Source organism: Rhodofomes roseus (assembly GCF_022264815.1).
Source record: "Rhodofomes roseus strain CIRM-BRFM 1785 chromosome Unknown C8Q71scaffold_3, whole genome shotgun sequence".
NCBI lineage: Eukaryota > Fungi > Basidiomycota > Agaricomycetes > Polyporales > Fomitopsidaceae > Rhodofomes > Rhodofomes roseus.
This window is the reverse complement of record NW_025952959.1, coordinates 710,037-724,315: the sequence shown is the minus strand read 5'-3', so window position 1 is coordinate 724,315 and position 14,279 is coordinate 710,037. Positions and strand designations below refer to the sequence as shown.

At 56.8% G+C, this 14,279-nt stretch overlaps 5 protein-coding genes across 5 annotated transcripts; 2 read left to right on the top strand and 3 right to left on the bottom strand.

The window, feature by feature from the left end:
• Positions 1-718: 718 nt before the first annotated feature.
• C8Q71DRAFT_737734 (uncharacterized protein) lies at positions 719-2,899 on the top strand. Its single transcript, XM_047922621.1, has 7 exons — positions 719-1,231; positions 1,287-1,308; positions 1,449-1,619; positions 1,674-1,876; positions 1,933-2,191; positions 2,257-2,527; positions 2,594-2,899. Exons 1-7 carry the CDS (start codon positions 861-863, stop codon positions 2,611-2,613), a joined length of 1,317 nt encoding a protein of 438 aa, XP_047782881.1. The 5' UTR covers positions 719-860; the 3' UTR covers positions 2,614-2,899.
• Positions 2,900-3,192: 293 nt separating this feature from the next.
• C8Q71DRAFT_338728 (uncharacterized protein) lies at positions 3,193-4,605 on the bottom strand. Its single transcript, XM_047917912.1, has one exon. It carries the CDS (start codon positions 4,501-4,503, stop codon positions 3,424-3,426), a length of 1,080 nt encoding a protein of 359 aa, XP_047782880.1. The 5' UTR covers positions 4,504-4,605; the 3' UTR covers positions 3,193-3,423.
• Positions 4,606-5,173: 568 nt separating this feature from the next.
• Positions 5,174-7,186, bottom strand: C8Q71DRAFT_700376 (regulatory protein ral2; the record flags this gene model as incomplete). Its single annotated transcript, XM_047920121.1, has 5 exons — positions 5,174-6,160; positions 6,217-6,776; positions 6,827-6,965; positions 7,022-7,063; positions 7,118-7,186. The coding sequence occupies 5 exons, from the start codon at positions 7,184-7,186 to the stop codon at positions 5,174-5,176; spliced, it is 1,797 nt and encodes a 598-aa protein (XP_047782879.1).
• A 2,737-nt stretch (positions 7,187-9,923) lies between these two features.
• On the top strand, positions 9,924-10,677 carry C8Q71DRAFT_794516 (uncharacterized protein; the record flags this gene model as incomplete). The annotated part of the gene is made up of 2 exons (XM_047925539.1): positions 9,924-10,510; positions 10,560-10,677. The coding sequence occupies 2 exons, from the start codon at positions 9,924-9,926 to the stop codon at positions 10,675-10,677; spliced, it is 705 nt and encodes a 234-aa protein (XP_047782878.1).
• A 68-nt stretch (positions 10,678-10,745) lies between these two features.
• C8Q71DRAFT_338590 (uncharacterized protein) lies at positions 10,746-14,242 on the bottom strand. Its single transcript, XM_047917911.1, has 15 exons — positions 13,937-14,242; positions 13,862-13,874; positions 13,717-13,808; positions 13,381-13,663; positions 13,112-13,323; positions 12,809-13,055; positions 12,680-12,751; positions 12,595-12,621; positions 12,526-12,535; positions 12,382-12,470; positions 12,170-12,275; positions 11,887-12,108; positions 11,627-11,832; positions 11,445-11,576; positions 10,746-11,390 (listed from the first exon to the last, which is right to left on the bottom strand). Exons 1-15 carry the CDS (start codon positions 14,152-14,154, stop codon positions 10,956-10,958), a joined length of 2,364 nt encoding a protein of 787 aa, XP_047782877.1. The 5' UTR covers positions 14,155-14,242; the 3' UTR covers positions 10,746-10,955.
• Between the last annotated feature and the right edge of the window lie 37 nt (positions 14,243-14,279).

The following is a 14,279-nucleotide window of genomic DNA, read 5'->3' as shown; positions in this document are numbered from 1 at the left end:
CTTGCATGGCAAGATTACTCTGCAAACCCATAGCAGGGAAACGGCAGCGTCTCGATAAGTGATAGCGTTTGATTCGCATGCTATGTTCGAGCGATCTAACGAGCAACAGCACTCTACCCCAGCGAGGCCTCCTCTATGTTTCAGCCCCACTAGGGCATGTAGAACAATGCCGACATCCGTGAGTCCAGCCGAAGCAAATGAGCTGAATACCTTTGCTGGCAGAACCCAATGAATTGCCTTCGGTTAGCGTCCATTGTGCTCCAGGCGCTATTCACACTGTCGTAGGTTGCACCCGCCTCCCCTTTGCTTTTGATGAGGCATTACATAGAATTGCCTCATACTCCTCTCCGTTGACTTGCTGATCCAACGGATACACGCGCCGCGGCGTCTCAAGCCCGGGCATTGACGGAGACAGAAAGACGTGTTGTAGCAACCGGTTGTGTTCGCGCACCGTAGTCTCGCTTGGGTGTCTGGTTCCTTCCTGTGCATAGGTCAATATGGTTCTGTCAGTAGGTTCGGCGTATGTGTGCGTCTGAAGCACGGATGTAGTTAGTCTTGTGAGATGGACACTGTAACCGCACTCTTTTTTCTCGGAGCGCTGTACTTACTTCTGGATGTGACATCCAAAGCCTGATTGACGCGTTGGCTATGCGAAATGTAACGCATTTCAGCGATGCCCCGGACAGGCGAAGAGTGGACTCGTGCCGGAATGTGATTAGGACCCAGTTTCCGGCAGCATCATCGCAGCCACCCAATCCGGTACAATAACCGATTCGTCCAAATTCGCGATATCTCTTCTTGAATCTGAACGTCGACCATCCCTGCGTGCCCACTGATAGCTATCGCGGAGATACAGCCCGATGCCTCCTGACGGTCTGCGCTTACCACCTGAACAGTCTTCGCCGACGCCTGGGTCGCTCTTTAGCGCATTGCTCTCGGATATGTCAGGCTCTCGGTCGTACACATCTGGGTCTACTGGTGCCACTCTGAAGCGAAGAGCGTCGCCTTCATTTGAGGACGTGCAAGCGGAGACTAGCAGGAAGAGGGTGAAGGACAACTTGCAAGACACGCCTGTGAGCGGTAACGAGGCTGCTGTACAAGCGGCTACGGCGACCATAAACAGTGGGGCTCTTGCGAACGAACTGGAGCAAGAGTTGCAATGTGCTTGTTGCTCTGCACTCGTGTATCGACCAGTAGTGGTTGTACCATGTCAACATTTCTTCTGCGGAAGGTACGCATATACGTATGCATGCCGTTGCAACTTGTGCTTACATGCTGCCGCCCAGCTGCGTGGTTATGTGGATCCGAGTGAGTCTCATTTCTCGATCTCTAGACGCGGTGCATATGCGTGTGTACCAATGGTTCCAGGCATTACCCGTTCGCAACTACACTGCTCGTGTCGTCCCACCGAGAGCCCGTTCGCTAACATGTATCACTTCCATCCGTAGAACGGGGGAACGAACTGTCCTGCATGCCGGGGTCTGTCATCGATTGTCACGCCTTCGCGCGCCCTGCAGACAATGGTTGACGTCCTTCTGCGCCATGCGCCGGACCGGGTGCGACCAGCCAACGAACGCATACAAGCGGATGAAATCTACCGGACTGGAGTATCACTCAGGGTAATGTTATATCTATTCTGCTCTGCGTAAAGGGCTTACCCCGTAGCACCTCAGATTCCTAGCCCCAGGCAAGCGTCGCCGGAGCCCAGTCTGCAGCCTCGCAATGTGAATTACGTGCAGCCTTGCCCACATTGTACTGCCGGCAACCAGTATGGATGGGTGTGTCCGCAGCCTATCGCGGACCCGGAAGTCAACCCAGATCATGCGTGGCACACAGAAGACGGCACACCGCCAGGGCACGCATACTGTGGCAATTGGTACGTCACTTGAACACATGCACGTTCACTTCAGCACGCTCATGGTCAATGTGTAGCGAGAACATCCTCGCCTTGACCGCACCCACATCCACCAGATGTGATTTTTGCCAGGTGTCTTTCTGCGGCATCGGTATTCCGACACGCTGTGTGGCTGCGCCACTGCTCATGCAGCACCCGCACGGTCTGTCCGATATTGGGGACCTCATCCAATGCGGCGAGATCTACGATTGCTTCGACTCGAACACCGTGGAAGTCGATATCATGCTTGACTATCTAACTGCGCAACGTCTGACTCCCAAGCACATCTACCGAGAGGTGCGTACGATGCATTGTTCAAGCTGATCCACGATCATTGATCGCACACTTGTTGATCTGAGCAGATCGTCGCGTATATACAAACTCAACCGCGTCAGTTTGCGCCGCTTATCGAACTCGACCTCTTCCAGGATATCCACAATGTCGCAGGCGGCATTGACCCAGGCCTAAGTGCGCCGCGGAGCCGAATTTGCCGACTCTGTGCGACCGAGGTGTTCCTTTGGGGCCTGCGCGATTGGTGGGTCCGAGAGCGGAGGAAGGGCTTCCTGGAAGAATACGTTACCAGGAGACCGGACTGTCTTGACGGGAGCGGGTGCCCCAGACAGAAGGACCATGGTGCGCACAGTTCCCTAGTCAATACTAGCTGGTGGCCGGACTCTGACTTGCGGCTCTTGTGACCAGGACACGCCAAGGAATGTTAGTAGCCCTTCTCCCATCATCATCTCTGGCGTAGTACTTGAACGGTGCTTCTAATCGCGCTTCTTCCCCAGATAATCACATCATCGTTCCGCAAGATGCTCCCGCGGCATCATCCTCAGGTGCGGGAGCTGGGCCAGCTACGGCGGCCACTACGTCCGCAAGGGCAGCGCCGCTGTATTTGCCCTTGGCGACTTCGTCTGGCAGTCACTCCGCACTACCGCCTTTCCTGCCCCCAGTACCTCCTTACGAAGCGGAGGCAGACCTCGCCTTGCTATCGCAGTTCTCGGCGGGCGCGTCGGTACCGGCTTCGTCCCAGGACTTCCGGGATGAGGTTGACGCAATGCTCTGAAAGGAGCTTGTTCGCCTTTCTTTCCTTCGGCCTTGGGGGCAGTTCGCATCATGCGTAGGAGTTGTTATCATACATGAATCGTTCTTATTAGTTAGGTGGGTGTGTTGGTACTCAGCATCTTCATCGTTTCAAGTTCCCACTGTGGCTGGAATACAGTATGTACATTACAACTCATCTGTACCACACCATGCATCGGTCTCGGATTATGTCACTTCGTATATCTTCATGTCAAGCACTGAGGGGCCCATACCTGCTATTGACTATTACACCCAGCACGGTCTATACAACACTAATAGCGTAGCATCTACAGCAGAATAACAAGGAGCAACGACAGCGTACAGCAGCAAGTACAACGTTTAAAGATAACCAATCGCCGAGCAGCGTACTAGATAGATCGAAGGTCGAAGGGCGGAAGCGAGCTGCAGGAGAAAAGAGTTCAAGCAGTAGTCCAGCGCTGCACGAATCACACCGGAGGGTATCCCCCAACCTGGTCCCAGTCACTATCAGTCCGATCCGTATGAATGTGCATGTCCAGCATGCCGCGCAGCGTTTCCAGAGCCATCTCGCTCGTCCGCTCTTTCTCCGCCTGCCTCCTCTTCTTCTTATCCTCGGCCTTGGCGAGGTTGAGGTTGATGGCCGAGCCGTTCCAATGCGAGAACTGGCCTGCTGTGGGCACGTCCTTCGCCTGCTTCTTCTTCGCATCCTTGCCAAAAAGACGCGAGAGCGTCTTCCCGCCGATGCGATGGCTTTTGGGCGACAGCGCACTTGGCGTGCGGCTGGGAGAGGCCAGAGGGGATGCAAGCATGACAGTCTCCGGTGACGATGGCGTGTCCCGGCGTGTGATCGTTAGCTTGCTGTCAACCCTCGCTCTTACCTGGGTACCATCGCGTGTCAGGAAGGAACCTGGTAGGTCGAGCACAGGTAGAGACGCGGCGCTCCGCTCATCAGAATAGAATGGTTGCGGCGAAGGTTCGCTCTCGTCCGGGCTTTGAGCCTCCTGGATGACATCCAGGAACTGCGACGATTGCGGCGAAAGCGGCGCGATGTCGACAGGAGTAGCCAGAGAAGCGACAGTGGGGCTGAGAGGCGGAGAGCGACGGAACGAGGATGCACGACTGAGACTCGGTGTTGTCGACAAAGAACTGAAAGACGTTGAGGTCTTGAGCGAAGGCGTCGAATCGCTGTCGTAGGTCGTCGTCCTACGGGGGGACAAGGGCAGGTGGAAGGCAGGGAACGCAGCTTGCGTCGGCGAGTACACGACCGACTCGCACAAGTCGTCCGAGAGGTATTCTGTGTCGGACTCCGTCGCGTACGTCGAGCTAATCACAGAGCTCGCGGACGAGGCCGGAGCCGGTGGTCGGCTGACCGACGACTCCATACTGCGGTACATGTCCAACAGAGAGTTCGTGCGCGGCCGGCTCCCGATGAGCTTGGTGATCTCCTGCGAAGAACTGCGCTTCTCCGCGGTAGTTGTCATCAACTCAGCGATGTCATGCAAGTCGCGCTCAGTTGCCAGCGAGATGATGCTGCTCGGTCTCGACATTTCCGGGCTCTTCGAAGAAGACGGCCGCGGTGATGGAGTGACCAGCGCCGGCCGCTGAGAAGGCGTCGCTAATGACGGTTGGAACTCCGAGGATACACCTGATGTTGCATTCCGAGTCAGCCACATCTCCGCGCATGAGAGGGAGAAGATGCATACCTGACTGACCAGCGCTCTCAGGGTTTGGTGACGATGTCGGGAAGGGTCTCGACAGCAGGATCTCGGACATCGCCCGAGGGCGTACGGTGACCATAGAGCTTGCGTCTGACTTATCCACCGGCTTCGGAGCTGAACAGAATGCACGTCAGCGGGAGCATCCCACTCGAGAAACCTGCATGCTTACTGCTACTCGCATTCCTGTAGCCAATGTGGGATGCGCCATTGCTATCGGAAGGCCCTCGCAGATACGAAGCATCTGACAGGCCGCGGGGCCGAGCAGCAGTAGTCGTGTCAGATGGCCCATGACCACCTGGTCCACCATGGCCATTCCCATTCGCATCGCCGTTCCTTGGCCCAGAAGGGCCATCCCTGTCTGAGCGTGAACGCCCTCCTCCAGGACGCTTTTGGCTGTACGCCTACACCTTAAGTTAGCCTTGCGTCATCCTCTCACGACCCTCGCGCACTTACCATGACGACACGAAGAGCCCTATTCGCACCGCGGAGTGAGCCCACGCTACTCTATCTCATCAAGGAATGACACCCACCTGATTTGAAGGCTCCTGCAGCTACAGAGCGTAGAGACCCCGTAGATTCCCACAGACGTGGCATAGCTGAGCGCGCGGTGCATCGCATGCTTCACGAGCGACTGCAGGTGCATCAGTTCGTACGTGCTTGACAGCAGAAGAAGCTGGCTCAAAACAGCCGGCGCGTGTTGAAGAGGGGTGGTCAGCGCCATGGAGTAGAAGTACTGCACCAGGGCTAGACTGATCGGATACGGCTCAGAGAGGTTGAACGAGCGGGGTGTAAGCCTCGGGTCTGGTCGTGGTTCCTGCCCGTCGTAAGCCCCAGGGAGCTCGGGCAGAGGCACATGCTGCGGGATTGGCTCCATTGCCTCCGTCTCCCGCTGTGCGGCCTGGACGAACAACTTGCGCTGCTCCTTGAACCAGGGCCATCGCTCCTCAAGCAGCCTCCGCGAACACCGGATCTTGCGCCCGTCATCGCAGATAATCTCGAAATCTGCGAGCGCACCCTCCTCGAACGCCGCCAGTCCAAGCTCCTGCGATGAGATGTCCAAGACGAGCGGTGGTGGTTGATAGATGCCGAACGCCTCCAGATCGATGCATGTGACGTGGTCCCAGCTAAGAAGACGTCGGTTATAGTCCTCGACGAGGTTCCCATGTCGGTTGCCGAATACGACGAAGCGATTCGCGGCGGGCCACAGACAGCTTCGGAACCAAGAACCAGTCGCGAGAGCGCTGCCGGGGTCAATACGTGACCAAGTCATGTTGATGAGATCCAGTGCCCAAATCGAGAAAGATTGGTACGTCTGAGAGAGGTAAGTGCCGGCAACGATGAAGAAGGTTCCCAGTATAGCCCCCGTTGGGAACCGAAGACCTGGGGGAAATGAAGTGCCAGTCATGGCGGCAGATCGGTCTGACACGGTGAAGTCACCATCTGAGAGAGGTGAGAATACTTCCAGCTCTCGCTGGACGTCGGTGAACTGATTTGCCGGTCAATTTTGGTTGCCCATTCAGTGAAGACGATGAGAATACGCACGTTGTAGTTACTGAATAGAAATATGTCACAGGGATAGTCGTCAGTTGGAGGAGCAGAGTACGGCAAATGTATCAGCGATTCCGTGGAAGTGACAGGTGAGGCGGGTGGTGCATTCCTGTTGTTCTTGAAGCGTGTCCCAGCGGGGCCGAGGTTCGACGGTGCCGCCTGGCCGGTACGCATCTCCTCTTGCGGCAACCGGACTCGCATGTCTGCGGTGACAGCCACACTTCGGTATGTCCCACAATGTCGCGAGTACTCGCGCCTCTGCACCCAAACCTTCTTGACGAGGTCAAAAATGTACACGTCATCCAACCAGACGTTTGCGAGGTCTTGACCGCCGATAATGAAGAGGCGGTCCGCGCTGACGGAGCTAAGGTGGGCGTAGCGCGCATTGGGAACGAACGAGGGCGGCGATGACTCGCCGGAGGTGGCGGACGAAGGAAGCCAGTGTCCAGTCGTAAGATCGAAGAGTCGGACGTCGTTCAGAACACAGAGGTCCTCAGGGTTGTCGGACTGAGGTTTGATGGCCATACCACCGAAGATGATGAGATGGTTGCGCCCTGATCGGACGAGTCAGAGGCAGCTGAGGAACCCAAAACGGAAGACGTACATGTGTCCGCGCTGTGGAAGTAGCGGGCCTGAGGAATGTCGTCCTCCGGTGCTTGGTGTAGCCTTTCCCAGTGGACAGTCTCGAGGTCGAACATGTAAATATCCGAGACCATCCTGCGCTCGGACACCAAGCGACCTCCCTACAAAAACCACGCTTGAGTATGACTATATGCGCGTGAAATAGTACAGCACTTACGTAGAGATACATCTTGGAGCCTATGACAGTGGTCGACGCGCCCTAGACACGAGGCTGAGCGTGAAGGTGAGTCGCACGACAGCAGCGTATACGCACCACCAGCTTTGGGGGCACATCTCCGGTTGTCCTGCGGCAGAAGGCGGTGAGGTCGGATATGGGGTACATGGCGGCGCGCACGGAGCGCGAGGGACGGCGGAGGGACGGGATGCGGAGGCGGGGGATGTGAGACGGGGTTAGAGATGCAAGTCAAGTCGGGCAAGAGACATAAGAGCAGCTCCGAACACCTGCCTAATCCGGACCCCCACTGCGCTTCCTGCGTCCGGCAAACCCCGCAGCATCGCCCGTGTCACACGTGTTCGTCTGTCACGCGTGTCACAGACGTAACACCGCTCAAGCCTCGATGCCGCGGTCGCGTTCAATGTCCCTCTAGACTTCAGCTTCAGTCCACACATCCCCGTCCAACAGCCCGTTGCTCGACAGTTGCTCGCCACCCCAGCAGAGCCGTACAGCATACTCAACATATTTCCGCACTAACTCAATCGTTTGCTGGGATGCTCCCTTGCCGCGCCCGAACCCACCCCCCGCTTACGGCTGACACGACGCGCTTGAACTTTTTGGGCGTGTGTTCTCATCTTCACGGATCCTTCCCTCGGAAATGCCACCAGCCAGCCACGACGTTAGCTCCCTCTCTCCGCATCATGGTGCGCAAAGCGTGTGTCGGCCGCCTCTGCCTGTGAGCTCGCTCGCCCTTCGCTGCTTCTCGCCTTCGCCGCACACGCACAGCATTCGGATTGCGGAATACCGTTTATTCTTCTTTTCCTTGTCTCCGCATTCCCAATCTTCTTTCATACGCCTCCCCTCGGTGACTAGGGTGATGAGCGATGAACTATGGGCGGAAATCAGGAGCGTGTCCCACCAGCGAGGCGCTTTACCCAATCTGAGCGTGTACATTGCGTGTATACACGCATTTCCACGCGGAACGATATTGGTGCGCGACATAGCCTCCTCATTCAACACTGATGGGCCTCCGTCCCGAGGTCTCATCTCATCAGCCTCTTGGCCCGCTCGTGGCCGTTCGGACCATCCGGGCCCATCTCATGTGCGAGACCGCGCCACAGCATAGGGATAGACGAACTTGGAGGTGGGGATCTACAGAAAGTTTCATAGGCACGCTTTACTGGAACATTTGACTTGCTTGTTACCGTTTGGGCACTCGCAGGTTGATTACACAGTGAGAACCCGCCCTGGTGCGCTCGCAGCAGGCGCACTGGAGCATAGCATGAGCGGGGTGACTCATCCGCCTGAGTATGATCCTGTATGATCCTCCAACCTAGCTCCGAGATTGCTCACGCCCAACTATCACCAAGTGGACGAGCAGCCACAAGCGTCGGTCGCGGCTGACAGTAGTGAAGTCTATTGACATGAGGCCCTGGCCACCCCGCCGGCCAGGTACGGTATGCGCTCTTGCTCCTCCGAGTAAGTAGACGTCCACCCCTGCTGAGCGTTGCTCACCGGTATGTATCACTGTGTAGACAGCCCCGCCGGTCAGGGCATACTGCACGACCTGAACGCGTGAACATGCATCATGTCGCTGTCACTGCCAATTCAGCTTCCCGACCCTGAGGCAATACCGTCGCAAATCTAGAACCACGGTTCCCTGAGCTCGGGCTGTGGCTCCTCCGGACGTCTAGTGTCACTCTAGGTTTCTGCCCGAAACGGCAGGCGACGGACCTGCGGGGGCAATGAACGGACATTAGTCGTCTACAACCGGAGAGAAGGCGACGATGGGCTCGAAGACGCGCCTTGAGGCCTGCCTCGCGTCCGGCCTTCGGGATCTACGCGACACGGGCTCGCGACGAGCTGTCTTGTGCGGGCCACATCACGCTGCTCAGCCTCGGATCGGAACGCTAGGAATATTCCTTGATTTTGTTCCGCCAGCCTCGAGAGTGCTGCATGCCCAGTGCAGAGTGGTTCCTCGCCTGTCGGCTTGCAGGGGGATTGAGTATCCCTCGGCCGGAACATTCGCATGTCGTCCGTTGACTTATGTTGTTACGCTTTCACTGTATGAACTGTAATTGTGTTCCGTTCGGACCAGCTTCCAATATGTATTACGTTTGTCCGATATATCGCCTCTCTTCCCAGCACAAGTGAGTATTTGTCTTCGAATGTCTGTGTGGTCCGGGGTGGTCACGCTCGAAAACTCCTTTTGGTCGTGCTGCGTAACGTCCATGCAGATGTCAGGTTCACCAAGGACCTGAACGCGCGATCTTGATCGATGATTCTTCGGTATGTAGTCTGTGGTGCGCCTGACCACGCAACATAATGGAAGGAATGGATCCGTATCTGTTCGCCTCTGGGGTTACTCTGGGGTGTTAGCTCGCTGCGTGACAATATTAATGGTATTCAGCGCAACTGAGCATCCTGTGACATAAGATGATACCACAGCTGAGTGATGTTTTGCATCGCATTGACAGTAACCACAAAAGTATCATTCGGAGGTTCCCCAGGGCCCATCGTCATTTCGATGGGAGTGCGAACTGCGTCAGTAACTCATCATGAGAGCGGCTGACGGATTGAACCACACGTATCTTGACAGGCCATTCAGTCAGACGATGGACTTGACACTATGTAAGTTGCATGCTCACTGTTTTGCTCAAGCAGATGGACACTATGTAAGTTGAACTTGTAACACGACGGAACGAATGAGTGAAGCACTCCAACGAGCCTCGGCTTCGCACCGAGTACTGACCGAGCCGAGATCAGATCGTGAGGATCGCTCTGGAGGCAATGCGCCTCCGGGCCTCAGGCGAGAATGACTCGCATACCTCGCTGCATACTCGCCATCCACCACATTCACCGCGTCTCTACATACCACTCCTCGCACCCAAGATTGCGCTGTCTCATGTCGACCACCGCACCCGTAGAAGCGACGCCAGACAAGGTGGTTATCACGACTCACGACCAGTATGACGCACCGGAGTCGATCTCTCCCTCCACCGTCGCCCCGTCTCCCCTCGACCAGTTCCGGACATGGTTCACCTCCATCCAGGGCGTCGTGCGCGAGCCCGAGGCGATGACCGTCTGCACCGTCTCCGGGTCGGGCGTGCCCTCCGCGCGCGTCGTGCTCCTCAAGCAGCTCGACCCGCGGGGCTTCGTCTTCTACACGAACTACACCTCGCGCAAGTCGCAGGAGATGCTCGCGAACCCGAACATCGCGCTCGCGTTCTACTGGAGGGAGGTCCACAAGCAGGTGCGCGTCGTCGGCCGTGTGGAGAAGGTCAACAAGCAGGAGAGCGAAGAGTACTACCGTAGCCGCCCCGTCGGGAGCAGGGTCGGCGCGTGGGCGAGCAGGCAGAGCACGGTCGTTGCGGACGGCGAGGTGCAGGCGAGGTATGACAAGCTGAAGGAACGATTTGGGGTGCAGGAGAACGACCCGAGCGCCGAAGTTCCTCTGCCGGAATTCTGGGGAGGGTGGCGAGTGGTTCCAAAGTGCGTCGGTCTGTATCAAGCGTAGGTGATGGACTGACAGGCAGCGCAGTGAGGTCGAATTCTGGCTTGGGAAACCTTCGCGACTGCATGATCGTGTGCGATATCTCCGTGTCGCTGGATCGTCAGAAGACGCACCAGAGTGGACGGTCGAGAGACTTGCACCGTAAGGCTAGCGTGTCTCCAGCAAGAAGGCCAGATGAACAGCGATGTATCGATAGCGGGCATGCATGCTTGCAAGAAGGTACAATTTTCATACAACATTCTTGTAGGTCATCGATCCTAACGCACGTTTCGTGCAGTAAATCATACTGTATCAATTGTAGAGCAAGGAGGTATGGTCGTGAGCGGTGCTGCCAGGAAACAATGCAAGAATAGAATACAGATGAGCTAGCTACACGAAAACTAATCAAGACAAGTCCGCAAGGATAAATACCACACGCGCCCTCTAGAGCCAAGTCATGAAACTGCTGTCAAGCGAATCCGAGCCCAAGATCATGTACCCATTCTGCGACGCCGCGCCGTCCCCAATAGCGGTGTGGACGTGGTCGGGTGGGCTCGCCGTGCGCTCCGCCGACGTGTTGTACGTCTGCGTCATCCCGAGCCCGACGGAGGCCTCGAGCGGGCCGGGATACGGGTCGACAAAGCCGGGAGGCACCGCAGCGAGGTATCGCTCGTGGCAGCGTTTTAGTGAGTAGTGCGCGTGCTCGAACGGGCTCTCTTCCAACGAATGTGATGACGGAGATGAGGTAGACATAATCCCGGAGCGCATGACCATCGCGCAGACGGTGTCCCCTTCGTGCTCGCCCCAAGGGTCTGTTGAGCCGCTACGCCAGCTGCGATAGATCGCCCGGGAACGGTCGATGCATGCTTCCAGAGTATGCTGTAGAAGCAGGGTCACAGGCGTGCACATTCAGCCAGCAGTTCGAAAACTCACGATTGACTTCGCCGCGGTCTCACACCGGGGCGCTACATCTCGGAAGAGCCTCAACACATTTTCCAGTACTGAGAGGATCTGGGAACACATGGGACTTGAGGGCACGCGTCCGAGCAGTAAGCACAATGCAAGCTGAATGATATGATGAGACTACATCGGTGCGGCCAATCCTTGTCACTCACCGAGCATGACAGGGCATTCGACCACAGATTGGATAACCGCATGCACAACTCCGGTTCCCACTGGTAGACGGTATTTGTGGTCCAAATGACGTTGACTGCGCTGTGGTATGTCGCTAACACAGATGGGGCGTACTTGTGCTTCATCGAGTAGCCTTCTGTGACCTTTAGAGCAGACGTGAAGTAAGCTCTGTGCAGGTTCAGCAGGGCTGAAGGAGTCGGGGCGTCAGCTTTACTGGATGACAGCGCGTACGAGCACTGACTTTGTTCGCGGTTACACTGGGTCAGTGCCTGCTGCATACCCACAGGATGTGGTGGTGCAACCCCGTCATTGTCGACCATGCGCAGCAGTTGCGGTATTTCAAAGTCACGGATTTTGGAATCGAGCTCGAGAACATCTGAGTACCGTGGAGGTTGCGTCGCGTTGATGAGTTCGGCCACGGGATATTGACAGTGGGCGGAAAACTGGTCTCTCCATTCATGATCTGGATACGCAGGCGGGTAAGCGGATGGCGGGGCGCATACACAGTAGCGCCCGAGACTTACAGGAAGAGATCACATTTGCGCACGGCGAGCCGAAGAAGTTGTACGCCAGCTGCTTCATGTCCACATGACGGATGTGGAGCGACGGCGGCCGCCGTAACATTAACGCCTACGTCGAACGATTGTCAGTGAGCACTGAGCGTCCGGCGACAAAGCCTATGAAGGGCGCGATGCCGACCACGTCGAGGGCGGGGGTAATGTGGTCAGACACTCACCAGACGCACGTCCACACTCATCACGTTCCAGAGGAGTGCTTTCCGCTTATCCAGCTCTTCGGGGATCATCTTGCCCACGCCGTCGCGGTCTGTCAGACAAAGTTCAGGTGCCCGCGGATTCCGATACAATTCCCCAATACATACGGAGACCGAGCTGCAGAGAAAAGAAGCTGTCAGAAGGCACCTGACTCAGGGGGATGACGAGGAACTCACACTTTGCGCTAGTTTTGCCAGGAGGCCCTGCCGGGAAGTTACTTTCGGATAACACTTCGCGGTCGCGATTGGCAGCCGGACTCACCATGATGCCCCATGCATGCTCGGAGGCGTTCTTCAAGTTGGTGAACATGAGTATGTACCAAACCATGTAGAACTGATCAAGGTCCGATGTTAGCGGACAGCCCGCGTAGGATCAGTGCCTGAGACCTACCAATGCGTTGATGGTATCGATGCTGGGTTCGTCCAGCACGCTTGTCTCGCAAAGTGCTGCCCGTGACAACTGGTAGTACCGTTCGGCAGCATAAGGTTCGTGGCGCTGCCCCAAATCGACCGCAGTGCCCATGGCGAGAATCATCAGAAATAGACTGAGCCGATGAGGAAGCAGTTGCGTAGTCGGGGTAGTATAGACGCTGTGGACAAGGTTGGGAATGAAGCTTTCGCTGGTATCTGGGCTGTAACTAGATATCCGATTTCAGTGAAGGGAGGCGCATTGTGGCCAGCGTGCGGAGCTTACTGCCAAAATGCATTGCGCCGTGCTTGCTCAGAAATTCGTTGGCCCTCCGCGCGATCAGGGAGCATGTCCCGGATTCTCTGCCGCAGATTGGGGTTCAGCTCGGGATGCATAGCCTCAGGGAAAGGGCAATTATGGCTAAGTCGTGCGATGTCATCGGGGATGCCAAGATGGGACAGACTCGATATTGCCCCATTTGATGACGATGGAGCGTACTGAGTTGTCCGCGGACTGTCAGCGACGCAGGGTGGGTTCAGGGTATGCCACATTACCTCGTCATGAATAACACCCGGGGAGGTCGATGAGCCAACGCTGGGATGGTCCTCGTCGTCGCGACGGATGTGGTCGTGATTGTTTGACTGCTGGGCGTCATTGCGCTCAACTCCGAACAATTCGGGCGACTTCTTGATCGCCAGGAGCTCTTGCCGCAGGAGAGGATGACCCTCGGTCGAGTGCTGCGACTGCAGTTGACCAAGGGCTTCTTCAAGCGAGCGGATGCGCTCAGCCATGGACTTGATCTTGTCATGGAGTTGCTCAGTGTTGGCAAGAATAAACCTGGCAGTGCGAAGATGATGCGCGTGTGCTACGAAAGGGACGCGTACACATACCTGCTGCCCTTGCCTCCCGTCAGAGCACCTTCCGGGCAGATCTCCGCACAGCCTCTCTTGCAACATGACTGACATGGAAAGACACGGTCGCACTGGCATATGTCAGGTTGGCTGCGCCCAGACGACGGGCTGCCGCGTAACTCACCTTCAACTTTAGCCTGTGAGGAAGTGTTGGGCTGAGTCCTGCCTTCCTTGAGCCATAAGATGCATATATGCGCACCTTCTACACTCTCCGCAGGATAATGGCCGTTTCCTGTTCCTCTTTGAGGATGCGTCCGTCGAAGCGTCCGCCTCGGCATGGACGGAGGGGCCAGCAAGGCTGTACGGTCTGCCGGTGTCGTCGAGCGTGTCGTCCTGGCGGGGCCGCTTGGCTGGAGGCCCGCCGTCGCGGTAGTCTGAGGGCCCTTGCATGGGATGGGTGGACGTGACAGACAGCATTCGGGATGCGAGAGGTCGGGCGACAAGAACGGACTGGATATGTTTCCGCTGCACGGTGAACCCCGACACAGAAGCGCTGGATAATTCTCCCGCACCGGCCAACCGGAAGGCGAGCCACTGCGAGC